This window comes from Stegodyphus dumicola, chromosome 3, assembly GCF_044657685.1.
Source record: "Stegodyphus dumicola isolate Sdum_Otavi_A_Nest chromosome 3, ASM4465768v1".
Lineage (NCBI taxonomy): Eukaryota > Metazoa > Arthropoda > Arachnida > Araneae > Eresidae > Stegodyphus > Stegodyphus dumicola.
In genome coordinates this window covers 11132852-11160167 of record NC_140770.1, presented here as the reverse complement: position 1 = coordinate 11160167, position 27316 = coordinate 11132852, and the positions used below count along the sequence as shown (strand labels likewise).

General features: G+C 29.7%; 2 protein-coding genes and 1 long non-coding RNA gene across 7 annotated transcripts in view; 2 read left to right on the top strand and 1 right to left on the bottom strand.

Annotated features, from left to right (window-relative positions):
• Positions 1 to 7934, top strand: part of LOC118205437 (dual serine/threonine and tyrosine protein kinase-like) — a 71356-nt gene extending 63422 nt beyond the window's left edge. For 2 of the 3 annotated variants that reach the window (XM_085812566.1, XM_085812568.1), the window contains 3 exons: positions 3297 to 3380; positions 3498 to 3747; positions 6209 to 7934. In XM_085812566.1, coding sequence (XP_085668692.1) covers positions 3297 to 3380; positions 3498 to 3747; positions 6209 to 6471 — 597 coding nt within the window. In that variant the 3' untranslated portion in view covers positions 6472 to 7934. The remainder of the gene's footprint in view (positions 1 to 3296; positions 3381 to 3497; positions 3748 to 6208) is intronic. The other variant, XM_085812567.1, reaches the window with a different exon arrangement.
• A 113-nt stretch (positions 7935 to 8047) lies between these two features.
• On the bottom strand, positions 8048 to 22735 carry ND-B17.2 (NADH dehydrogenase (ubiquinone) B17.2 subunit). Its single transcript, XM_035377495.2, has 4 exons — positions 22568 to 22735; positions 14558 to 14640; positions 11056 to 11128; positions 8048 to 8317 (listed from the first exon to the last, which is right to left on the bottom strand). Exons 1-4 carry the CDS (start codon positions 22660 to 22662, stop codon positions 8152 to 8154), a joined length of 417 nt encoding a protein of 138 aa, XP_035233386.1. The 5' UTR covers positions 22663 to 22735; the 3' UTR covers positions 8048 to 8151.
• Positions 22736 to 23198: 463 nt separating this feature from the next.
• The window catches only part of LOC118205202 (uncharacterized), a 50570-nt gene continuing 46452 nt past the window's right edge, over positions 23199 to 27316 (top strand). For all 3 annotated transcript variants that reach the window (XR_015040139.1, XR_015040141.1, XR_015040140.1), the window contains exon 1: positions 23199 to 23352. This is a non-coding gene — a long non-coding RNA (uncharacterized LOC118205202). The remainder of the gene's footprint in view (positions 23353 to 27316) is intronic.

The following is a 27316-nucleotide window of genomic DNA, read 5'->3' as shown; positions in this document are numbered from 1 at the left end:
AAACCGGAAAAGGTCAGGGAATTCGGAAACTGACCAAAAAATTCAGGGAAAAGTCAGGGAATTTAAGTGTTTTAGTCAAAATCTGGAAAAGTCAGGGAATTTTATACAACGATCCCTGCCAAAAAAGGCGAGTTTTGCGCCGACGTTGGAAGAGATCACTTTTTTGGCGAATTGTGTATCATGTGAGTGTCATTCGGGCAGCTGGCATAGAGCCAATTTTCGCAGCTCCAATTTGATTGCCTTTTTAGAAAGGCAAAGCAAGTTTCCCACAACTTTTGGTTTCCAGTAACCTCGAGAATCGCATGTGCAGTGCATGAACTAAAGAAAGTACCTGTTCTCGTATAAAACAAAATGGGTTTAATCCTAGTATACAGTACCATGAAGGTTAGAATTAAAAAAATATGTATTATAAAGAAGGAAAACCTCTCTGCAACAGACGTGGCTCGGTTCCATCATAGCGGGAAACAGCTGTGCATGCACGATATATCTGTCGCCAAAGCTCGAAACCGGTGTCGAAGTTCGAAGGTCACGTTATCAAGAGTTCATAAAATTAATATCGTTTAAAATGTCTTTAAACTGTAAAGGAAAAGAAAATATTTTATGGCGCAAGTAAATTAATTCATGGATTAGTTATTTTGAGGGGAGGAAAATCTACGAAAATCTACGAAAAAAAAAAATTATTGCGAAAACTTCAAGAACAAACGTTTCTTTTTGTATTTTTCACAATAATTAAAAAACGGATTTTCGTAGTTTTCTTTTTTGTCAAAGAACGTTTCTTCTAACACGTGTTTCTCAATTTCCTGTACACATCGCGGAGAGGGAAATCCTGGCCGTTCCGTCGTCAAATCCCTTGGCAAATTTTCCCTCTGCTTTTTACATAGATGTTCTTTGGTGAGAATAATCTCCATGTATGGTACAGCGGGATTTGGCGACATGATGATGAGCAGTAAACGGGTCATTTTGTTCTTGGCGACAGTTTTCAAAATCATGGGAAGGCCGTATCGTATACTAGGATTTTACCGCAAAATCTTTTTTCTTTTCTTTTCTTTTTAATAAATACCATGTCATTTTGCAGTAAAATAAAAAAATAGTAATCAATCATCTAGGATAACCATGTAATATAATTATATTCGCTAAAATATTGTTGATTATTCTAATTAAATTTTTAAGTAATTATCTTTATTTTTATGTTATTCATATCATTTAATGTTGCTTCTTCCCTCTAAATTTATTTATCATTAGTAAATAATATTTCCAAATTTCAGGAAATTTTCTCTGGCATAATTCTGAAATTAATTCTAGCAGTATGATGACATCACGAAATTTAATGCACATATTTTTTCCTTATGTATGCTGCGAAATAATTATAAAATACCTCAATTTAGTAAAAAAATATCATTAAATAAATTTCTTTCTTTCGTTTAGCTGCAGAATGTCTGCAAAAAAAGCCTTATTTTATTCCAGATTGGGCAGATTCTAATCTCAATCTTCAGTGGAGAAAACAACTCCTAATATAATTATATTTGTGTTTTCAAGTGTTAAGGTGCCTTTTAAGAATACACCTCACACAAATTAAATTTACCTAAAATCTAACCTAACTTTTAGCATTGCGTTGTGATTTATAAGAACTGGATTAGCCTCGTGTTGAACTGGGGATGATCATGAGTAATAATTAAATAAAACACACAGTTGTTATCCAATGTTCTTAAATTTTATTAAGTTTTTTAAGCGGAAAAGTAAACAAAATTATCAAACAAAGTGAATTTGCTACACAGTACAAGTAATACCATAATTAATTTACCTCTTAGCACAGCCAACGTACATTATGCGGATAGACTGGAATTTTCTCGAAACATGCCTGGAAAAGTCAGGGAATTTCATTCTCCTGTTTGAGTGGCAACCCTGACGAAGGCATTCATCCCCTTAGGCAGATAGCTCTCAAGGCTTTGCCATAATCACACACACACACACACACACTCATATTTGGTCCATATAGATGTCAAGAACACCTGGTACTTATGATTATAACACAACCACGTCGGTGCAATCGGATAGTTTTTTACATATGAAAAGGTAAAAGTTATTTATCAGGTGCAAGTTAGCGATTTTCATGATATTCTTTAAAAAAAATTGAGAAACTGATGTTGTTTATCATAAGTGGGCATTCATTATCAACAAAAAATTTTTTGTGATATCCTTCTGTAATTTTTTTTTTTAGGGGGGCATTGTTCTCCTGACAGACAGATCAATCTGTTTCACCTTAAACAAAAATGGAGAGTTACACAAAGTTGGCTTTGTGTATAACCTTAGCGTTGCCCGCTGGCTATCTACTAAAAATATATCATCATTATTCCCTTTCAGCGATTCTGCAGCCAAACACTATATATTCCTGCAAAAATGTTACCTTGCTAATTCCGCAAGCACTTACTTTAGAATTGAGTGTAAGGCAAATAATATCACAGTTTGTCTATAAAAGTTGTTGTAACGTTGCCGATAACAGAACAAAAAAAAAAAAAAAAAAAAAAAAAAAAAAAATAGTGAGATTGCTTTATTGTTATGAGCATAGTTGCCCGAGTTGGGCACATTTTGATAATTTGACTACTAAGGAAGTTGTGATAATATGTAAGTACCAAACATCTAATGTAATGTATTGCAGTCGTGTTATTTTCTCTTTGATAAAGATTATCAATTATTTCAGTTTAAATCTCAATTTTGATGAAAGACCAATTTAGGAAATACAGAATGAGATCAAGATTTCTTGTGGATTGTGGGACAGATTCATGTCTACCGGTCCACCATCCTTAAAATTAATGCTTCCATTTGATGAAACAAAAAGATCTGTATTATGCCCAAGTATACAGTGTAGTTAATATTATTTTCGGTAATGAAATAGGATTAAAGCTAATTACTTGTTAAGCTGTAGACATCAACTTTAAAAGAACTCAGATGCATTCTGTGTCAAATGCAGATCTGTAAATCCATCCTCTGTAGCAAATTATACAACTGTTTGTATGAAATGTTGCTTGAGCCAGTACAAACTGTGTACATAACACATGCATGTAATCTTCTTGCATGAATGGATTAAAGAAAAGCATGTTTGATCTATTTCATATAACACATACATCACAGAAGCTTCATAAAACCTCACCATTCTCTGCCACATATTTATAGACTTGAAGCACTGCATTGCTTTGTTGCCTAGAAAGATTAAATTCAAGATATATTGTTAGATCAGATACATTTTTAAATGTCTGCTCACTTTAAAAAATTATTAAATTTTTGTTATTTTTAAACAGGTTGCACTTGATGTCGTTCAGGGTATACGTTTTCTTCACGGCCAAGGTCTTGTACATAGAGATATAAAATTAAAAAATGTTTTGGTATGTTAATATTTGTTATATTTTTCCTTTGCGAGTTGTTTATTTATTCAGTTTTTATTTTAGAGTCCTTATAAAAAAAATCCAATTAAATTTTTTTGTTTCTGTTTCTGAATATAGTTAGACAAGCATAATAGGGCTAAGATCACAGATTTAGGTTTTTGCAAACCAGAAGCTATGATGTCTGGCAGCATCGTGGGTACACCAATTCACATGGCTCCAGAGTTATTCAGTGGACGATATGACAACAGTGTGGATGTATATGCTTTTGGGATACTTTTCTGGTACATATGTGCTGATCATGTAAGACTCCCATATGTATATGAACAATGCCAGAGTAAGGATCAGTTGTGGAATTCTGTAAAAAAAGGTAAAATACAGAAATTTTAATCCTTAAGAAAAATTCTTTTTCATTAGCAGACCATTTTTGTCATTCGGTTCTTTAATTTTGAATAAAATACAAAATGTATTATTTCAAAATTCATTAGTTCTATATAGAATGGTTAAGTTGTTTCCTGTCCAGTTGATGTATCTGATAGCATTTTTAAATGATACTGTTGTAACTAATCAGTATTTTCTATTATTCATCAGGAATGCCTTGTGTTAATTTGTTACTTCTGTAGTTAATAATTTAAAAAAGTTTCATTTCATGAATTTTGTTATCCCTCTAAATATGGCCAATGCATGTATTTTTTTTTAAAGATTCATTGATTAAAATTTTAGAAGATTAATGGTGTAATGCAGGGATAATAAAAAATATATGAAGCTATATATTAAACGAAGAAGATATTCATTGGATACACAAAATCATTGGTAATGAAGTCTCATAGCCAGACAGACAGGTTACATTATTTAAATATTAACACAGAAGACCATTTTTTATTTAGTGGAATAATAGTACAGATACTTGTAAAAATTATCATTTAGCTGTATTACAAATCACATGAATTGAGATAACTTTAAATTGCATTAGTTAGAGATATTATTGAAAATGAAATAAATCATTAGAAAATTACTGTATTACAAATCACATGAATCATTATTAGAGAATTAGCTGTATTACAAATCACATGAATTGAGATAACTTTAAATTGCATTAGTTAGAGATATTATTGAAAATGAAATAAATCATTAGAAAATATGTATATTACTTTTAAATTGCTCAGTATACTGTTTTAAACTGAAAGATGAAAATGAAGATATTATGGAATGTCATATGGCTACACTTCTTGAGAATTTTCAGTTTGCCAGGCCATGCATTCCTGGTAATGAAATGTAGCATATATAAAAGATGTAAAGACTGCCCTATAAATGCTTGGCTAATTTGATACTTCTGTAAGGAGCATTTATGGATACTTAATTTTTTTACAATTGTCTAGAAATAATTCAAAATATCCATTAGAATATGTAACTGTTTTGTAGGAACAATCATATATAAATTAGATAATAAATTGAATTATACTGCATTAAAATTTAAAAAAAAAAAAAAAGCTTGTCTTTAAAAAATTTCTGCGTGTTTATTAACCACTTGCGCTAAGAAAACTTGGCACGCACGTCGAGATGCTTTAGTCTCAAACCGTGTGCAAAAATGAAAATAACGTGGTGCACACGTCGCTTAACAACGAGATTGTTTATTTCTCCAGTTAAAGCTTTGGATTGCACTCGCAGACGAGGAGCAGCATAAATGAGACACTGTACCGCTTGTTATATTGTAGCGCATGGCACTGCAACTGTGAAGTTTAGTTGTGCGCAAGTGGTTAAATATGAACTCAAATTTTCATCAAATTTGGGTGGCAATATACTTTCCTAAATTTAGGGAAATTTTATGTGTAAACTTGAAGAACAAGAAGTTTTTGAATAATTTATTTTAATATTCCTAAATGTTTCAGTTTTTAAAAGTATTTAATTACATTTAAAATCCACTTTACTTTCCATATTCAAATGGGGATTGTTCCAATGAATTCTTGTGTCAGTAGCAACTTTATTTTTTCAGACATAACTACAGAAGCTTACCTTTTGATTTTCTTGATAAGTTTTCAGCAAAAATCAGGCAGAATGTATTCGTTTATTGCAATTTGTAGGATGTATTTATATTCATCTGTAGGATGTATTCATATTTTTATGAAAATCTGGTGTATGTCTTCTCTTATGTAAAAATAAAAAGTGTTATTATCTAATCACCACATGCTTAAATTCCATCGTAACCCCAGCTCCATCTATTTTGTAATCATAAAGAATGAACAAATTGGATGAAAACATAACAGATACTTCAAGCATGTGTACTACTCCGATCTGCAATGAAGATATAAGATTCTCACTTATAATTTTCTGGATAACAGAAATCCAGAAAATTATAAGTGAGAATTGCCAAGCTAAAAAATACCAACCTCTTGGTCAACGAGTACATTAACAAATACAGTAAATCTTTCATAAATACTCCCTGAAAGCATCCAAACTCAACAACATGCGAGAAAAAGCTAAAATCATCAGCAAACCCCTGTATAACCAGCATTAAAATCACAGAAATGCTAGAAATTGCCACTAGATCATATTAGAAGAGAGACTTTCCTTTCAACCTATCAAATAGCTGGATGCTGATTTTGAATACAAGAAACCTGTAAAAGCAATAAAAGTAGGGAAGCTTAATTGAGCCATTAATTTCAGCTCCATCCGGAAAAGCAGATGAGTCATCTATGAAAGCTCCTATTTTACTTATGTTTAAACATGATTTTAGCAGTCTAACACTACAGGTATACCGTATTTTCATATATTAGTTTGAGTTTATTTATGCAGTTAAGATTTATTTACACTGATGAATCCTTTTCTTATAGGAGCCAGACCTGAACGTCTACCTCAGTTTGATGAAAACTGCTGGCGTCTCATGGAAGACTGCTGGAATGGAGATCCTGCACGTAGGCCCCTGTTAGGAGAAGTGGAGCCTCGACTGATGGAAATAATCGATTACTACGAGCATAATCCATTACCAAGTGGGTTTACATCCTTCATTAAATCCAATTCTTATTCTAAGCGTAACAGGCGTGCACTTAAATCTAACACCCCACGCCGCCGAAACACCGCGCATCCGCACGCATGACTGTTGCGCTTGCCCGACAGCATAGTGATGTCGGACATTTGCCCGTTTTCTGAAATTTTAGGTGAAGTGTCGGCTAAACTCGATTTTCTTTCAGATAAACTTGTACCTAATAAGACTGATGCTTTAAGCTGATAGCAGTCACTTCTTTTACTAACAACTTAATATGCATATTTTTAAATTTTTAACTGTATAAAATATCTAAGTTTTTCTGCTGTTGTTTATGGTATTCATCTGTATTAACATATAACTTGCATTACTTTCTGGATCTCTGAAGAATTTCTTTTATTAGTTGTGGTGTAAGTGCTTCTAGCTTAGTGTGCTTTCTCTAGCTCTCTTCTGTACATGCAAGTAATGATATAAAATCGTAATAAAATATAATTTTTGTACAAAAATTTAATGATTTCTCCTCCATAGAACTTACAACCCCCCCCCCCCAAAAAATGTCTTCAATGAATTTTTAGATTTAATTTTCATGCATGTGTTTAGGAAATTTTCAGTTTTTGAGTGAATTAACGATTTATGTTAAACTTTATTATGAACATTAATTTACACTAAATGAAACAGCTGTTAAAGTTAGGATATTTCCCTTTTAAAATTGTTCATATTTAATAAAAGAGAATAATCATTTAATAGAATAACCAAGGATGTTGTTTTTAATATATTTTTTCATGTTTTAACAGTTTAAGAATTCATAGTGTTTGCTTTTGTGATGTCCTTTTTTTTTGTGTGTGAATTCTGTGTATGTGTTTGTTTTAATGTGTACTGATTGTGTCGATCCTTCCCTTGATGTGCTGTGTAGGCCGAGGTGTGGAGCAAAAGGAAGTTGCAATCCTTTCGACGAGTCCCTATATCAACTTGGAATTTGCCCCGACATAGTTTCTACTCTTCCTCGTTCTTATTTTCTAAGCATTTATTTGCTTATAATTGTGCCAAGTACAGCAGGAAGTTAATATTCCAAAAGATGACTTTTCCTCTCTTTATGCTGTCTTCGGTGCACTGGAAAACAAATGTGTTATAATTTCAGATAGAATGTGATTTTTGTTATATATAACATTGTTTATAATGTATTTACATAGTTTTGTAAAATGTTTATAGCTGTTAAAATGAATTTTTAAAATGTTTATAGAGTTGTAAATTGATGTAAAATATGTAAATATTATAGTGAAATTTTAGAAATCTTTTTGGCCTACAGATTGAGAAATTTAGCAATGGTAAGCAAGATCTGCAATTTATGTGATGAATTCTTGTAATCTATTTTGTAAAGTTTAATAAGAAAGCATACTATTTTCTCATGTACCTGTCTAATAACTGTATTTTATATAACTTTTTAATGCACTTTATCTAGAAGTTCAATCATGTACCATACTGTTTTTACTGTGTTAATTTCATAGCATTTTATAGTGTCATTGTATAAACTTCTTGTTATAGTTTACAACTATATATTATTAAAAAAATTAAACCTACTTTCTTTATTACATTGACTTCACAAGTAGAATCATGTCATAAATTGTTGACATATTGGTCTCACACAATAAAATAAAGTGTTGCCATTTGTTGTAAGTAAAACACAATTAAATGCAAGGTAGTAAATATACTATATTTTGAATTCTAACAAATTTACGAAAAGTAAACATCTCGTGCTATGCACGAAATGAGTTCAGTCCACAATCATCTAATATATTATTTAGGTGGAACCCAAGGTTGAACTTTGGGTTTTGTTGTTGAATATGGCATATAAGCTTTGTTTGTTCCAGACATATTTGGAGTATGGTCCATAATCCATTTGTATTCTACAGGTTTTTTCACAGTTGGTGGATCATCTGTCATAAAATGTAACCATCGATGCCTAAAAAGTAAAAATTAAATAAGTTAAGAACTTTAGAAAATAAATAAATTAGTGATTACTTTAAATTCAACTATCATATATTTAAGAAAATTTTAAAATATTTTATTTCCATATCGTGTAGCAATTTAAAAACAAAATTACATAATTGAAAGATAAATTCAAAGCCAGAATCTAGCAACAATTTATAATATTCTAATACAAGAAATTATTTCAGTTTCAAAATGGTGTTAGATATTGGCAGTACAAAACTTTTTGCCTCAAACTAAATAAAAATGTTTCACAATTAGAGAAAAGTGATTTGGCAGATACGCATTTGATTTAGGAATTAAAAATTTGATTTAGAAAGAATTATTTCTTTTTACTGATTACTTAAAAGTATACAAAATAAAGCAATGGAGACGGTTGTACTATTTAAAAAAAAAAAAGACTTTATATAAATAAGCCATTCCTATTGAATGTGAAGGTTTTAAATGGATGAATACACTGTTTTCATCAAATACAAAATCTATGGGCATTCATGTGGCATGTAGTATTCAAAATTCTATTGTTTTTTCCTTCAGTGATTAATGTTGTCATTTTTGATATGGTAATATGTATGGTACGAATGTACAACTGAGTAAGAAAAGTCTCACATAAATGATCATGTTTCTCACATAAATGAATTTATGTACATAATATAAAGACTTCTGAAAAACTACAGACTATAGTGCAACACTTTAAAAGGAATTTAACATGTGGGGAAAAAAAAAAAAAAAAAAAAAAAAAGTATTTTTTCATTTCCAGAATGCGATATATTTTCAATAATGATTAATTATTACTGTTATTTTATCCCTTTTCCATTTTAGTGAGAAGTAAATGCTTATGTTTCCTCATAAGCTCGGTAGTGAAGACTTATTTGGAGGACGTATTATTTTTTGTACGTTATTTTGTTATGCATTCCTTTGTTTCCACATTTTTTCAGCAAATGTTTTTTCAGTTATAACATAGAATAATATATTAAAGAAATACATAAGATTGAAAGTATAGGTTAAAATTCTGAGGTTTAATTTACATTAAATTTTAGGTCTTTAAAAAAAGTTGAATTTACAATAAATTGGTTGAATTTACAATAGTCTCTTAATTGTCCCTTTTAATTTGGCTATTTTTGCTTTTTTGTCCTGAAAATAATAACTGCCTATAATCTCTCTAAACTGTGTCATTTCTTAAATGGTTATTATAACAAGTCAATCAGAATACATCAAAATTGAAACTCGTTCACTCTGAACTAAGATTTCATCCTGAACATATTGCATTTGCTTTTCTACTTCACGACTGCCAATTTCCTGCAGCCTGCTCTCTTCAAAAATATAAAAAGTTCTAGATCTAGTTTAAAAGTTCGTTTATCTGTATTAACTGCAAATATTTATGAGCGAAAATGAAAGGGAATGCTTAAATAGGACACAAATACGAACTTTTTTAAGCATCTACGATGTCAGGATTTTAAAATTATTTCATATTATAGATATATTTTTCCATATGTCACAAGATTTTATTTTTACTGTATAGTGAAGATTTTTTAACTTTATTAACTGATTAAAATAACAAAATCAAAGTGAGAAACAGCTTCAGTGGATGAAACATGCAAGGCTGATTGCATTACAGATGAATTCTTTTAACATCTCTTTCTTGAAATATTATCGATTTAATGTATTTCAGTTCTGTATCAAGAGAATTTTATCAAAAAGCATAAAGGAATTATTACTGAAATTATAAAAAAACTCATATATAAATTTATATATAAACAATCAAATATTCTCTTGAATTCACCTATTTCCACAAAAACTACTAGCAAGGAGCATCACTTTTAAATCATTATCAGGTAGCTTCAGCAAAGCCATTGATACAAAACAACTAAATCAAAAAAAGTCTAATTTCTTATTTTGAAATTTTATATTTTTTCTTATTCTGAAATTTTACAAAAAACAAGACTTTTTACATTATTTCCCTTTCTTAATTTTATTTAAACAGTAATATATTTTGTAATAGTTTTATGTCATTTTATATGGAAAACGAGAAATCTGATGTTTACAGACTAAGCTTTTAACCCTTTTTTAAATAATCACGAATTCAGGCTACATGCAGTGTTATTAATATTCATCGTGCATTTTCTAATTTCATTACAGGAAACACTGATTCAGTAATTTAAATTTTAATAACAATAATAAAAATTGTCATAATAATATTTTTCCATTTTTACTATCAATTTCAAATGAAATTATGAATTTATAAAATGGATTTTGAAGCTTATTTCACCCAAAATGTGCTAAAAAAATAATGTCCACAAAAATTAGCAGTTTTAATTGGGAAAAAAAAAAAAAAAAAAAAAAAAAAACTAGCTTGATCAAACAGGTCACAGCAAAGTAAATATTGTGTAATTCAAGAGACGAAAGAGTACTAATAACCAAAAGATTTATCATTATCTTAGTTAATTATTATAATTACAAAATATATAGTATATTACATATGTCAGTATACTGAAATATATAATTTTACTTTACAATGCTAGTAGTATTTTATTTCTGTCTTCAATGCCAAATATAAGCTAATTATTCTCTTTAGTATGGAGACATGCAATGACTTTTTTTTTAATATAAATTTTGATATATATATATATATTTACTTTTATCCTAATTCTTGATGGGTTATGAATTTTAAATGATGTACTAAAACATGCATCTTGAAAGCTTAAAAAAAATTACCATTCTGGTGGGACTTGACTGCCATCATAATCTAAATTAACAGCTTCAGTATAATCCACCCATCGATTTCGAGCTGAAATAATTACAATAAAATTGCTTTTAGAAAATACACTACTTTGTTTGCATTCTGACAGTTAAGTATATATTGTGTTTTATATACAATTTTATTTTCAATTATAAAATACGTATTTGCAGCATATAGTTGATTACAGTTATTCATACATTTTTTGAATATAAGCCACTAAAAATATATTTATAATTCCTTTTATTTTAAAAACTTCATAAATTTATCAATTTTTAAAAACAAATGATAAAAATATTAAATTCTTGAAGAAACAATATTTATTATTAAAATGTGTTGTCATGCAACTGGTAGTTTTCATAATTGGTGTGAAATTTTCAGAGATTGTTTTGCAGCAAAGATTATAATCAGAGAATTTCAACTTCTGTATAAGTTAGTAACTTATAATGGAATTCTATTTTCTATGTCAGTTGTACAGTGCTAATGGTATATTGACTGATAAAGCTGAATATGTATTTCTGATTGTAACATTTATTTAACTAAAATATTTTCTTCTAAATCATGTCTTTTATATACAGTTAATCAGATATAACCAGTAAGATGATAGGAATGTCTTTCTATAGCAAAAAATAAAAGAAAAAGTAGTTTATCAGATTTTAAAAACAAATTGTGTTAAATGGATAAAACAGTTCTTTATATAATTACTTTCTAAAATAAAGGGATTATTGAAATTCTAAATCAGTGTTATTAGAAATGAAGTTGCTCAGGCAAATAGTAAAATGTTAGCACTAACACTTCATAAACATATTTTTTAACATATTTAATCAATCCAACCTAATCAGAGGATATCTTAATAGTGAAACCAATATCCATTCTTTATAAACCAGAAAGCCAATAAAAGACAATGTTTAAAACACATATTAAGGTATTGAAAACCAAAATTTATAAAAGTCATGCTTGTAATGATAAAAGTCTAAAATGAATAATTAACAGTCACTTAAATAGTTTTTTTTAGAGATAGTTCATATTTCTTTTAAGTAAAAACACAATTATAGTGAATTTTAACCCTCTAAGTAGAATGATCCACTTTTACCTTGTCAGGAGACATGTCATCACTTTGTACACATTACGTTGTTGTTTAAAATATTTTGTCTTGTTAGTTTCTTTTGCAATTTTGATGCATGAAAGATTATAAAAACAGATTTAAATATATCTCTTCACAGGCAGATATAAAAAACCATACTACTCAAGAGAACTCTAAGCTTAATTTGATTTTAATAATAATTTTAATAAGTTTAATTTTTCACACTTTCAAATTTTCATATCATAAATTTAATAGAAGAAAATACTAGCACTTGGTATGTGTCAGGAGTATTCACATGAAAGGACCAGATGTTATGTGGCACTCATCAAGAAAAAAAAATGTTTGATCTTCTTAAATGTATTCCTGCTATATGCCATTCATACTCTAAAAATTTGCAAATTCATTAGCTCTCAAAACATCCGAAAAAATCATCACAAAAATGTTGAACACTGTTATTATTATTATTATTATTTTATGCTGAATGATATTTCAACAAGTTACTAAATATACAAACAACAATTTGAATTGAATATGTAATATGATTAGAAATGGTAATATTCATTAGATAATCATGTTTGATTGCATATTTTAATAATAAATAAATGGTTTGCCTCAGAAATATTAACAATTTTCAGACATATTTGTGATGTTGATTTTAATCGTAATTGATGGTAAAGTGACATCAGCTGTAGTTTCAGAGATGTTTTATGTAAGAAAAACTTACAGTTCAAAGTTAACCCATTAACTGCCAATTTTTTCCTCCCAATTTACATTTATTTCTAGGTGTTTAGATTGACATAGAGACTGGAAATTGGAATATAAATGGAATCTGACATAAGCCCCAAATGGGGATCCACATTCAAGTAGCCCTAACCAAAAAATAACATTCACATTTGCAATAAATAGTTAGTAAACATATTCTAAAAGCATTAGAGAACATGGCAGTACATAGGAGTTGGAAATGATGTACGTAATAATAATATGACATATCGCGTTTTGAAAATGTTGAAATCTTGAAACTCGCAGAAATTTTACTTCTTCTCACAAATAACACTCTTCAGCTCACCCACTTAAGAACTACTACTCAACAACTCCTGCAAAAGCTTGAGAAAGGTTTAAATAACAATGTAAAAAAGGAATCATTCTTGCCAACCTAATTAAAGTTACCAAATTTCTGCTACTATGACAAATCCCCAAATCGAGATCATGGCAGTTAATAGATTAATTCATTTAAAAAGTAAAAAGGACATCCTGAAAACTCCTAGTCGTGCAACTCTATACGTAAAATTTATTTTTAGTATTTACATTTGTTTAAAGTGCTATCTGCTCTGCCTATTCTTACTGCCATCACAGAAAGATTTTTTTCCCTCTTCCTTTCTTTTTTTTAAATCCTCAAATGGTTAAAGTTTGTTTAAGGAATACAATTTCTGAATTTTTTTACCATATAACAGATTATTAAGTGGAACCATATTACAGATTTTATTGAATGAATTGCTTTATTATTCATTTGCTGAAACAATGATAAATGATAACATAATTCTTTAAAAATTATTTTAATGCAACAAGAAGCTTTGATTTTATTTGATTAAGAGAAAGAATTGCTTAAATAGAAGAATCAGTAATTAAGCAAACAACTAATTTAATGTCATACACTCTTACTTTAGTAAATCATCATTCAATGATTTAAAAGTTTTTTAGTATTTTCAGTAATTTTAGCAAATTGTTTCAAAATTTACCTAGTAATTCAAAATACAATTTGTTTTAATGTTTTTTAACTTTTCAATAACATAATAATTATACAATTGCTTATGAATATTAAAAAATTATCTTATTTTTCTGCATTATAACATACTGTTTAATGTGTACATTAAACAGGTCTTTATGCAGTTTTATTCAAAACAAAAAGAATGGACGTTTTTATCTTCATGTGCCTTGCCCTGTCTCAGGTAAAAGATTACATGCAGTTCTGGAAATCATTCACTTTCAGTTCTCAATACTTAAGTAACTTTGTATGAAACTTTAATTTCACTTTGAACTTTGTACGAATGGAACATTAAAAAAATTCGAAGAAAAATATGCTAAACTGCATAGAACTTCAAATACGACACAGTTTTTCTTCCATTGTTGTTGTTGTTCAGTAACTAATTATGAGAAGTATCTGTAGCAGATTTAGAAATGTAGCCATCCTAGCAAAAAGATTCTGCTTGTCTAACTACTCCCAGAACACTCTGTTTCCATTTTGCCACTGTATATATTCAGTGAGGCAACATTAAACTTTGTGTAATATTTTTACTGTAATACCGTACATATTCATTAAATCTGACACATTTAAATCTTATTTTTTTATATGAACATTATTTTTTTTACTGTATTGCTTAATAACATTCATTACTTACCATAAAAATACATTTTATTTTCATAATACTTGTTTCCAAATTTGTCCACACCTACCAAGGTACCTATTTTGAGCTCATCTGTTCTGTTAAAAAAATAAATAAATAAATAAATAAAAATGTATATATAATGAAAGATGCATCTATTGATAGACTGTATAAAGCACATAAATATCTGGCTATAATTAAGAATTATGGGTACTATTCCATTTTGAGGGCTGTAAAAAATTTGCAGCGAAAATGTATGCGCAAAAGCACCAAATCTAACAAATGCGCCCATTTAACAGCGTGCTAAATCTATCGTACACGCTGACTTCAGATTGCGTAAGCTTACGTAGTTCTATATTTCTTAAGATGTCATTGAAATATTAGTTTAATTTTTAAATCCTTTTTTTGATTTTAAATCCTTTTTTAATATCCTATGGATTTAACAATTTGGGAATTGCCCATGACGAAAAGTCTGCAATAGAATTTTGGGTAAAGAGCAGAATCACCCCCTGCTTGATGCGTTTTTAAGAATTGCACATACTCGGTATCCATGTACACATCGACCTATTTTCACTTAAAAAAAAAATATCAGAATTGCACAAAAATGGCACTGCGCACAACCCTGACTTTATCTATGTACACTTTTACTTAAAAAGTAAAAGAAAATTGACAAAAATTCAATTATTTTTAGCCTTGTAAAAAGTGACAAACAAATAAGTGGGCGATTCTGTAATTTACCAAGAATTTTTTCAAAGAAAAGGCATCATTCATTATAGAAAATTATGTTTGAATAACCAATGAGATGAAATTATGCTGTAGCAATAACTCGGTAGCGAAATAGCGATGCAGGCATCCATTCAGTTATATTTAGCAATTTTTATATAAATTATAATAATGATCTGAAAAGAGTTATTTATTCTTATGCTTCCATTCAGTCATGTTTAGCCTTTTTTATGTAAATTAGAATAATAAAGTATTATATGAAATTAACTTTTCATCTAAATTAAAACATCAATCTTAGATAGTTATTTACTATTACACTTCCTTTCTTGCATTAGGGTTGCCGCAATTATTTTTGGCAGCACTGGCATCAACAATAATTTGAAAATTTTTTTACGGCCCTCAAAACCAAATAGTACCGAATTATGGGCTACAATATATACATATATATATAACTACATTTACATTAAAAAATCACAATTAAGTATTTTTTTCAAAAAATTAAGAAATTATTTTCAGAAATACAGTTTTTATTCTAAAACATTTCATAGCAAACACTATAAAGAATTTAAAAAAGTGGTGGTGGGGGGGTTGAACTGCTTGCTAAGTTAGTAACACTATAAAATTTTAGTCAATTTTAATACAGCTTTATATGTTTTGCTAAATATACCATATATTTTTTATATGCTAATCAGACTATCGCATCACATAACAGGTAACTTATATGAGTGAACAATTATTATTAGAATTATTGTAGGCCCATATTTAGTGCAAGCGAATTAAATATTAAAATTTGTCTTATAATACTTTATATTAACAAAATATTCATATTTTAATTTTAACATAATTCTGGCTTTTATAGCAGATGAATACAAAATGAATTAAATAATGCCAATTTTATTACTAGATCAGCAGATCTCTACAACAAAGCTACGAAATTTGTATTCACCCTAAGTAAAATATTTGTTGTGCACTCTGCAATATGGATGATAAATTTTGATAATTTTTCACCAGATATTTTAATCCGATTCTAATCCATATACTACAACTCTTAAAGTATTTGGTATGGAAACAAAATAGTATTTGATTTTGCAGATACCATAAATATAAATTTTGAAAGAAAGCAAATTAACATTCATATAAATTCATGAGATATAAAAAGAATACTTTAAGGAATATGGTACAACGCTCATATTATTTGCAAGTGCGTATGTAATGGAGTTGATCAACAGTCTTTTCCTGCTACAAGTTACATAAAAATGACTATAACTAATTAAAATATCCAAGCATTCCGATACTAACTGAGTAGAAATATTAAAAGAGTTTTGCATGTTTGCAGATGTGTAATATAAAAGAATATTAGGTACGACTATAAAAATTTTTAATCTGCTGTTTGTTTCACAAAAGATTCTTTTGATTTGAGTTAGTTTAAAATCTTATTTTCTTTCACAGTTCTTGATGCAGCACACCAGTGAGATGGCATCCATTATAGATTGAGTCAAGCTGCATAAAAATAAATAAATAATTATAAACCTCTTGTCTAAAGTGGCAAATACTGCCACATTTCTTTCAACTTAATATCAAGTTACAAGATCAGATACCTGAAAACATCCAATTTTATTCATTTGGTGATAATAAATATATAAAAACAATCTTTCTTTCACATATTATTAATAACGTCTAGATCAGTAAATAGGCATCCTAAATTGGTTATATGTTAGAAGATTTATGTGCACTGAAGAAATTGACAGAAAGCAATTTCAACTTTTCTTTTTGTCATTAAATTAAAAACCATAATAATTATGGTGAATGAAATAATTGGCTGATCTTTAGAATATGGTAACTGGTAGTTTGGTGACATTTTGGAGGTGATAAAGGTTACTACTTGGGACTTTGGTAATAATGTGAGCAGTACTCAGTTCCGATTACGCATTATTTTGTGTGAGGGAAATGAGAGATCATGGGATATGTCATGTGATATTAATGGATGAATTATGGTTCTTTAATCGGAAAAGGGGGGAAATCGGGAAAAAAATCTGGAAATTATATATTTATTCTGTGTTGTGTGAAACAGTGTTCGTTAATTTTTGAACCCCATGGCCCTAACTAAAGTGAATTCGAAATGGGTATTTAGTGGGATTGAAAGGGGTAGTAATAAGTGTTTCTTTAAGGTTGTGCGAGATAGAAGTAAAGATGTTTTATTAAGTTATTTATTTTACCTGGTACCTTGCTGTGAACTATAAGTATGATTTTAAAGATCCTGAAACAGGCGCACATACGCTTGCTTTTTATTTAGCGGAGGAAATAAGAAAAGTTTATCGGACACGTAATCAAGATTCTGAAGAAGATTAGGTAAGTTAGTATTTTTAATTATTTGAGGATATTATTTTTATGCATTGTTCTAAATGTAAGGTGGAAGTAAAGTAATTTGGTATTATTGGGAAAATTGTTATTAGCAATGATTTAGTTTAAAGTAATTAGGATTGTAAGCTAATTTTTATTAATTTAATGTATGTGCTTATTTATATTTTAAGTAGTGTTTTTGAATTTAATTATATTTCAATTAAATGATAGTTATTTTGTGAATTTTATGTTTGTAGGAATTTGGTATACGTTTTAGTTGAAGTAAATGTGCATGGAAATAATTTAAATATTTGACACTAAGTATTTGTAATGCTTGCGGTATGAATTCGTTGGTGACGTTTATAATATAATAGATGATTTAGAGGTAAAAGTTTTTGGATATTTTATTTATTTTATATGTGGAAATGTTCATATTTGGAAAGGGTATATACTTTTTCGCGATCAGGTAATTTCATATATGTTCTTTTTACCGGGTTTAAAGATTCAGAAAATTGTCATGTATTTTCGTGAAATTTTTCTAATTTATGTGAAAAAAGCAGTGTACATGGATATAGTGAAGAGTGTGCGCAATGCCATTTTTATGTAATTCTGGGATGTTTTTTTAAGTAAAAATAAGTCGACGTGTACATGGTTTATGTGTATGTGTTATTGTGAAAAACACGTAAGGAGTATGGTATTGTGCACTTTTTCCCAATTTTGCAGTGAATATTTGTCATGGTTAAGCAGTTTTGTTAGATAAAATTTCTAGCATAAGTGTAATTCGGCTAGTAGATTGTTGGAAGAAGTGTTCAGTAGATAAAAAGAAAAGAAACATGTCTTTAATTCGTGAAGACAAAATGGCGGCGGGAAAAAAAAATAGAGTGTTGCTGTAGGAGAGTTGGTCGCCAAATTTTTGCCAAAAAATCGCCAAGTTACCATAATCTAAAGATCAACCAAATAATTATCGATACTTGCATATTATTTAGTTGACCATGAAAGTTGGTGAACATCCCACCAAACTTGCAGAAATTTGTTTCTGCAGAATTCCGAAGAACTGATGTCTCTTTATTTAATATTCTTGATGTCTCTTTATTTAATATTCTAAAGAACTGATGTCTCTTTATTCCTACAGCAATAAATATTTGACCCACTTCTGGTTTTCATAAAAAGACCTTCATCAATTTTACTTTTGGCAGGTTTTACTAAAGGCTCTGTTTAGAATGCTGCACACCAAACATTCTACAGCTAATTGTTCCAATTTATTACTATTTTATTGGTTATGTTCAGTTGAGCATATTTTGTCCAATGCTCTTTTTTGATGGTGGGATCCAATACTTTTGAAAATAATCCACTGATTGTAGTTCTATAGATCAGGTCCCAAATTTTAATCATATTTTTTAACGGAAAAAAATACAGCAATAAAAGTTAACTTTTTCCATGTTCATTACATAAAAAAAAAAAAAAAAAAAAAGTAACTTATCAAGAATCAATCAGAGGTACATCACATTTATCAAAAAATTGGCTTTAAATTATGGTGTTTCTCAACTGCTTTTTGACTAACAGGATAATATGTAAGTGCCTAAATATTAATCACATATTTAAAAGTGGATTTTTCATTTTAAACATTTTATAAGAAAATTAGGTTTTTTTTTTTTTTTTTCCTGATAATTTGCACTCCTGATGAAAACTCATGAAAAAGCATTCATGAATCAAAGCAGTATGTCACAAAATTAATTATGTGGCAATCCAAGTATGAACACAGCATGTCGGTAAAAATATATTAAAGAATGCCCCTTGGTGAAAATTGGCGACTGGCCTGCAAGGCACAATTTCAAGATAGCCCTACACAAAACCAAAATAACAAACAAGTCAAAGAATTACACAAATTCGGTGTCCATGTATACAATGATCTATTTTCACTGGAACTACTCTTATATGCGCCCTCAAGTTACGAAATGCGGCTACAAATTTCTCGCGAGACATTTTTGGCGAGGAACTCCACGGTGCAATTATTATCTAAACTTTTTGTCTATATTTCAGACTTTAAGCCTAAAATGTCTCCAAAAACGCAACTTTGCACATGGGAAAAAAAAAAAAAAAAAAAAAAAAAAAAAACCCACATTTTGGAAACAAAAACAAAAAATTTAGATAGCAAAAACATAAAGCTTCTAACCAAAAATATTTGACAAGAATCCATGTACACAGCGATATGTTTTAACTTAAAAAAACATCTACGAATTGCACAATCTAGACAAGGAACGAATCTACAAACTATGCGCACCTCGCTTTAATAAATCAACATAACAACAATAAATTTCAAAGAATACCATGTACACAGCATCCTGTTTAAACTTAAAAAAACATCTACGAATTGCACAATGTAGGCATTGCGCACAAATCAACAAGTTAAACTAAAATAACTAACATTACAAACAATTAAAAAATGACAATAACAGAAATTCATAGTAAAAACAATGAACATAACATTCTACAAAATAAAATACACTTACCATAATACATTCGTTAATAAACTTTCGCCAGTCACACAACGTCTGTGAACAAAAGTGCCACCACCATTTTGCTACATCACATGTCTTTCTGTGATTCAAAATTTCGAAAGTAACGATAGAAACTTCCTCCAAAATTAACTTACTACATGAAAACCACAATCCAAATCTTCAAATCCGCTGACAGCCATATACTTTACCAGCAAGCATTTGACTGCAAATCCATACAAGAACTATCAGAAATGCCCTTCTTCGTCCAAGTTCTCACAGCACCTCTGCATTTCGCACTCCGTTTTAAAAGTACCATAGAAATTCCAAAAATACACTTCGATTCTCATAAACAAAAGACTCGTTAACAACTCCAACATCGTACCATTTAATGCTAAATTTACTTTCCACACAATCTAAAATACACGACTGAAACCTTCCATCCACGTCTATCATGGCGACATAGGCCATTTCAAAACTGCACGACACTGCAGCTAAAGAGTTAAGTTTTAACATCAAAAGGGTTGTCATACAAACAGCATTGTCCACCAAACCATCCCACAGCACGGAATCGCGCCAAAAACCAGCACAGAACACATATCACCACATTTGGTGATCTTAGGGCGCATATAAGAGTAGAGCCCAAAAAAATGTATTATCTCAATAAGCTGTATTTTAAATTAAACAATGAAATGACACAAAAAAGCACTACACACTACACAAAGAAATATCTACTTTCTTTAATTAGAAATTTCTGTGTCTTCAGTCTGTGGCATAAAAAATTCCTTAACAGCATCCAAAAATAATTTTCCTCAAACCATGTTCCCTTTCTAATGGAACACTATGGTGAGCATTTGAACTTTTCTTGCGATAAACCCATTCAAAGGCATCTAAACAATTTTTATGTTCAACCATACGCATTTCCTTCGTACAAACAGGATACTTATAATTCCATTGAATTGCATCCAACAAAGTTTCATCTCTTCTGTTCCTCAACCACTTCCCCCCCCCAAAAAAAAACCTTCTCTCTAGTTTTATATCACTTAACACTCAGTTTACCACCGGCAGCCATTTTATGGTGCAAAGCACACAATACACATACTTCCTATCTGATATTCAATGCAGAAATAAGCCCTTACAAATATCTTCCCATCAGTCAAATTCACCGCAATCATACAATAGGGTTTCCATAACATTCAACTACTCAGGTTACCATAAATGAAACAACTTGACAATAATCCAAGGGGCACCCTAAAATATAGGCTAACCTAACATGTCAGTTTTGGTTGTCACACAATGCCAAAGTTGCACGGATGCTAAGTTCCTGCAATTCTCTGATTTTTTTAAGCAAAAACATATCACTATGTACATGGAAAGAACAACAGTTGTAAAAAGGATTTTTCCTTTTCAAACAAAGGTGTTTTATTATTGACATTCTTTATATTTAAAATTTATTGATGTATTGCTGTTGTATGAAATTCTTAGTGTATCGCTATTTTGAAAATGGCTCTTGAATTTCATGCATTAGGTGGTGAATGTTGGGTATGCATCCAAGAATGCCTTCCGAAGTTGGCAACAATATTGTCAGTGCAAGATTTACATATAAGCTACAGCTTAGGGCCCTAACTTTCTTGGGAAGGAGGGCCCAAAATTAAAATATAATATAGCAGACTTATAAAGGGCCCCATGTCTCAAATAGCTTAGAGCCTTATCAAGTGTAAATCCGGCTCTGCACATTGCAGCTTGCCAGTGGAGGTGCAGATAATCAGAAAGTACCAAAAATTTTAATCAGGAAATAATTGAAATCCCTGCTCAATTTCTAAAATAATTATAAATAAAAATATATCTCACTTTTAAAATGTTTCATATTAATAAATACCTACCAAAATTACTATGAAATTTAATTTGCTTTTGCAATTTAAAAACATTCAACAAGTAACTATGTTGTATTTAAATTTCAAAGAAAAAACTAAAAAAGAAATCCTTGAAACAGATTTGTTCAAGGATTTTTAGTATTAAACAGTGTTATAATAATAATAAATACAGGAATCTTTAATAAGAATTAATTATTTCTCGTTTATTTCTACTGGGAAAGTTAGTTTGGCATATGTCCGAGGATCTGGAAAGGAATTCATGACGTATACTAATGTACTACTGTATTTTGCCTTCATCTACCTTAAAAACATGCAGTTTCCTCTTAAAATTCAAAAAGTCAAATTAAATTGGAATCAATTTTACTATTAATAAGTAGTGAAAAAAATTAAGATTACATAAATTTCTAACTAATTCAGATATTTAGGAATAACTAACATATTTCTAAATATATGGATTTTTATTAAATTAAGCAATTAATTAATTATCAGAAAACATTCAAACTTGTACTTAAATGAGTAAGTTTCACATTTTTCTTAATCATTTACCGTGTTCTTAAAATAATGTGCAACTAGACAGAAAAATACGCGTTTACCTATATAACTGCTGAATCGACCGTATAATACCACCATTATGCTTAATAATATCAAAAATTCGCTTCACTTTATCCAAACCTAAATACTTAGCCATATCTATCCTTAATTGATCAAAACATGAACTATGTAAACAAAGCAGACTTCTTTCACAGATGACCTACAGCACTAGTGTTGCCAAGAGTAATATTCGTTAAATTTATTTAAATGTTTAACGCATTAATTATACACTACCAAATTTTCTGCAGGCTTCTAGAAGAATTCTATTTCTTGAAGATGTTCTTGATGAGGCTTCAGGACACAGATTTCACCAAATATTATAAACAATAAATGGAATTAATAACGAAAAATTAGGAGTGGTCGAAAGATGCGGTGCCATCTATCACGTATCGTCCGTCATAAAAAATACTGAATTCTTCTGTGGAGAACAAGTCTTCAGTTAAAAAACATTTTTGTGAACTGCTATAATTACCAAATCAAAATTTTCATCCCTTAGTGATAGTGGCTTGTAAGGCTCCTATATTTAGCCTTAGATATTTAGGTTTAGAGGAGCCTTAGTGGCTTGTGCTCATACTTATTAGTTCTTGCGCCAGTTCTCCTTGCCTCCTTATATTTCTTTCTTCTCGGGCTAAAACACGCAAACTAAGATGCACCACACGTTGCTCCTATTTTGTTTACATTTTGCGTCGGTAGAAGCAGTAGGAAAGTGAAAAATGTATCAAATTTTGTTATCAGTTTTGGAGCAGCCGGTATTTGCCGTATTGAAATCAGAGTATAATTTGAATAGGTATTTGATAAATGATATATTTATGTGCATAGTTTCGCAGCATAGAGAATATTTGTGAAAGTTGTTTTGTAGGTTCTGTGAGTAGTAGTTTTGAGTTAGAGTTAAAAAAGAGGTTTTTTTTCCCCTCTCATTCAGGTTCTGAAGATTCTTTTTTAATGTAACATTACATTTTATGCGATGTATGGCAGTTAATATGACTTAATTTAAATGCCTTTTAATATGTAATTAAAGGAATTTTTATTTTATGAGGCCTATATTTTAATACATAGGTAAGGTATTTAGGCAATAAAGATATACTTTCAGAGCAATGAGGGGTACTCTTCTATTATGAGGACCGAATTCAGGTACGTGTGTAGAGATGTATGTGTTCATGTATGTATGTGTATATGTATGTATGTATGTGTGTGTATCCACACACGTATATACGCACATACATACATATACTCGTGCATACATACATACATACATACATTTCTGAATCTGGTCTTGATAACAGAAGAATACCAAGTGAGTATATTCCATCAGAGTACTATTAATTGTTAAACATATACAGTGTCTCAAAAAAGTGATGGGACACTTGTGCTTTACAAAAGAAAACTGCAATAAAATAAATGTAAAAAACATGCACAATTTTTTGTGGGTGTGTTTCATACTTAAATTTAGTAACAATTATTACATAACATACATTTTCTCAAAATATTAAAATATTAATTTAATAAAAATACAATTGTTTAGAACGGAGCAGAAAATGGCTCACTTAAGTGATGGGACACTTACTTTTCCATCAAATATTTATCCAAAAATTGTACTTTTTAAAAGGTTTTAATATTTTGTTGGATTTTCTTTTACTTTTAAAACATGATTTAATCTTCTTGGGATGGAATTGACTAATTTTTTTGTGATTTCTGGAGTGATTTTACCCCATTCTTCTTAAAGCACCGATTTTAATTGTTGCTTTGAAGAAATGGTGTTTTTGCGAATTCTTGATTCCAATTCTTGCCAAATATTTTCTATGGGATTTAATTGTGGAGATTGTGGGGATGTTTTCATTATTTCAGGACAGTTATACAGCAGCCAGAGTCTAACATTCAAAGCACTGTGCTTGGGGTCATTGTCATGGTAGAATTTAAAATCGTTATGAAGGTTCAATTTTCGTGCTGAAGATTTCAAATTTTGATTTAAAATGTCAATATACTTGTACTGATCCATTATACTGTCAATAAAAACAAGATTACCAACTCCAGCAGACGACATACACCCCCCATACCATAACTCCTCCTCCACCATGTTTTACTGTTGGCACCAAGTTCTGTTTGCGAAATTCTTCCCTGGGTTTTCTCCACATCAAGATTCTACCGTCAGAACCAAATATATTAAATTTACTCTCATCAGCAAATATAACTTCATTCCAGTAATCAGAATTCTTATTTATGTCGGATTTTGCGAAAGCCAGTCTGAGTTTTCTATTCTTTTCACTTTCGAAGAATTTTTTCCTGGCTGCTCTACTGTGATATCCAGTAGATCGAATTACTCTTCTAATAGTCTCAGAATTAACAATTACTCCATATAATTCTTGCAAATCAGCAGCAACTTTAGGAGCACTCATTCTTGGATTTTTTTAAAATATTTCGAACGATAATTCGCTTTATTCCATTGAATAGCTTTGATGGTCGGCCAAGTCTTCTTTTATCCTGAATCATGTGATTCTTTTTATATCGTTTAATGATATTGAAAATTGTTGATATGACTGAAGTTAACTGTTTCAGTAGTTTCTCTAATAGATTTTCCATGTTTAATATGCAAATTAATAACTAATTTTCGAATTCCAGGCAAAGTTTCTTTTCGTTTAGCATTCATGGCTGCACAGAGCTAAAAAACACAAAAATTCCAAAACAAACTGGAGAGAAATACTGCAGACGATTTTATAAATTATTGGCAATTGCTTTTGAGTAAAAATAAATACCCCAAAAGATATTTTTATTGCTTACTTCAGACGATTTTTGTTGCATAGTACGTAGTGTCCCATCACTTAAGTGAGCCATTTTCTGCTCCGTTCTAAACAATTGTATTTTTATTAAATTAATATTTTAATATTTTGAGAAAATGTATGTTATGTAATAATTGTTACTAAATTTAAATATGAAACACACCCACAAAAAATTTTACATGTTTTTAAAATTTATTTTATTGCAGTTTCCTTTTGTAAAGCACAAGTGTCCCATCACTTTTTTGAGACACTGTATAATAACATAAATTTGATCTTTAGAATATGAAGTATTTTGTTCTAAAAAATATTTGATCCTCTTATTCTTGTAAATGCCATGCTTAATTTCTCTAACTTGCAATTTGTGAGTTATGCGAATTCAAGTGCAACAGTGCAGAAACACGAGTGCAAGAGAACTTAAAATACTAAAATAAAAGACCCTTTTCCACTTCAGCAATTTTTGTAATTCTAATAATGAAGTATAATTAATCTTCTTTTTCTTTTTCTTTTTTTTTTTAAATTTTATGTTATGACAAGTGAAATTTTGTTTTCTGCTTGGTTATCTTCCCTCCATATTGCACATTTGGTGTTTGTACATTTTCTTTCAGGATGGCTGATGTACCATTTTTGTTTTATATATCATATTTAATCTCAGTAAAGAGTGTATAACCTGATTTATTTATCACATGTGCAAATGAACCTATAGATAACTAGGAAATGTAGATAAACCAAAAATGGTGCTGTAAAACTGAAAATAATATATCGGATATCATAAAAATAAAGTATTCAGAAATTTGGAATTATTAAATTGAACATATACTGTGTTATAACCATGATTTAGTTATAATAATTATACATTTTATGCAGATTTTGATTTTCTTCTAGTAAAAATCTGCTGTATTTCTTTCTTTCTTTTTCTCCCTCCCCCTTCTCAGAGAGGAGAAATTGAGGTCGTACTGATATACCTACTGTCATCGAATTATGCTGATATACGTACAGGCACTGTTGTAAGTGGTGCACAAAACTTCTGTGTCATTAAAATTTAACTTATATTGTTCACTCATTTAATCTAATAGCACTATAATGGCTGTATGTGCTATTTAATTTTTATCACTCATTTGCTAGCTGGTACTCACTGCATATGGAAAGTGTAATAGTAGTATAATCATCATTGTTCCTTCTTCTATTCATGTTTATGTGTTTTCATTCTCTTACATTGCAAGTTTAGCTCAACCCTTCTGCTAGCTGGTACTCACTCACTGCATATGAAAAGCCGTGTAATAGTATAATCCTAGTGTGATCATCATTGTTCCTTCTTCTATTCATCTTTATGTGTTTTCATTCTCTTACATTATGAGTTTATCTCAATGCAATTTTTGAGATTGCCTTTGTTCTGTAAAGGTTTTGGACTACAAGTGGCATGACTCCATCTGGGAAAGTTTTGATAGAAAATGCAATAAAAATGAGAAAAATCTGATTTTCTGTTAATTTTTAATGAGTGTAATAATTCATATCTGTCAATGTTTTGTAAAAATATCTGTTATTAAAAAAAATAATGCAGAAAATGCTAGCTGTGTATTAAGCATGTTACTGCAATAATCTCTCAGCTTGTTTAACATTTCTCTGTCACAAACACTTGATGTTATTAAACTTAAATATCTCATATTGTAAGAGATGAGTAGAACAAGTTTTGAAAGAATAAATGTAAAAAGAAAGAGTTACTTTAATTTAAGAAAATCAAACACTTCTTTTATCTTTTAACATGTTATCATATGTGTATTCTGTTAAAGAACCTCCAGACTTAGTATAGCTTGACTTCAAAGAGGTCCATTTCATTTCAGCATAGGCGATTCTACCAAGTACCTTATATCATTTGAGCTGTAACTTCCTATACATTTAGTGGGAGATTTGCTGGCTTTGACCAGTATTTATTTAAACATAATTCTGTTTTTAATTAAATATTGACCATTGAACTTACGT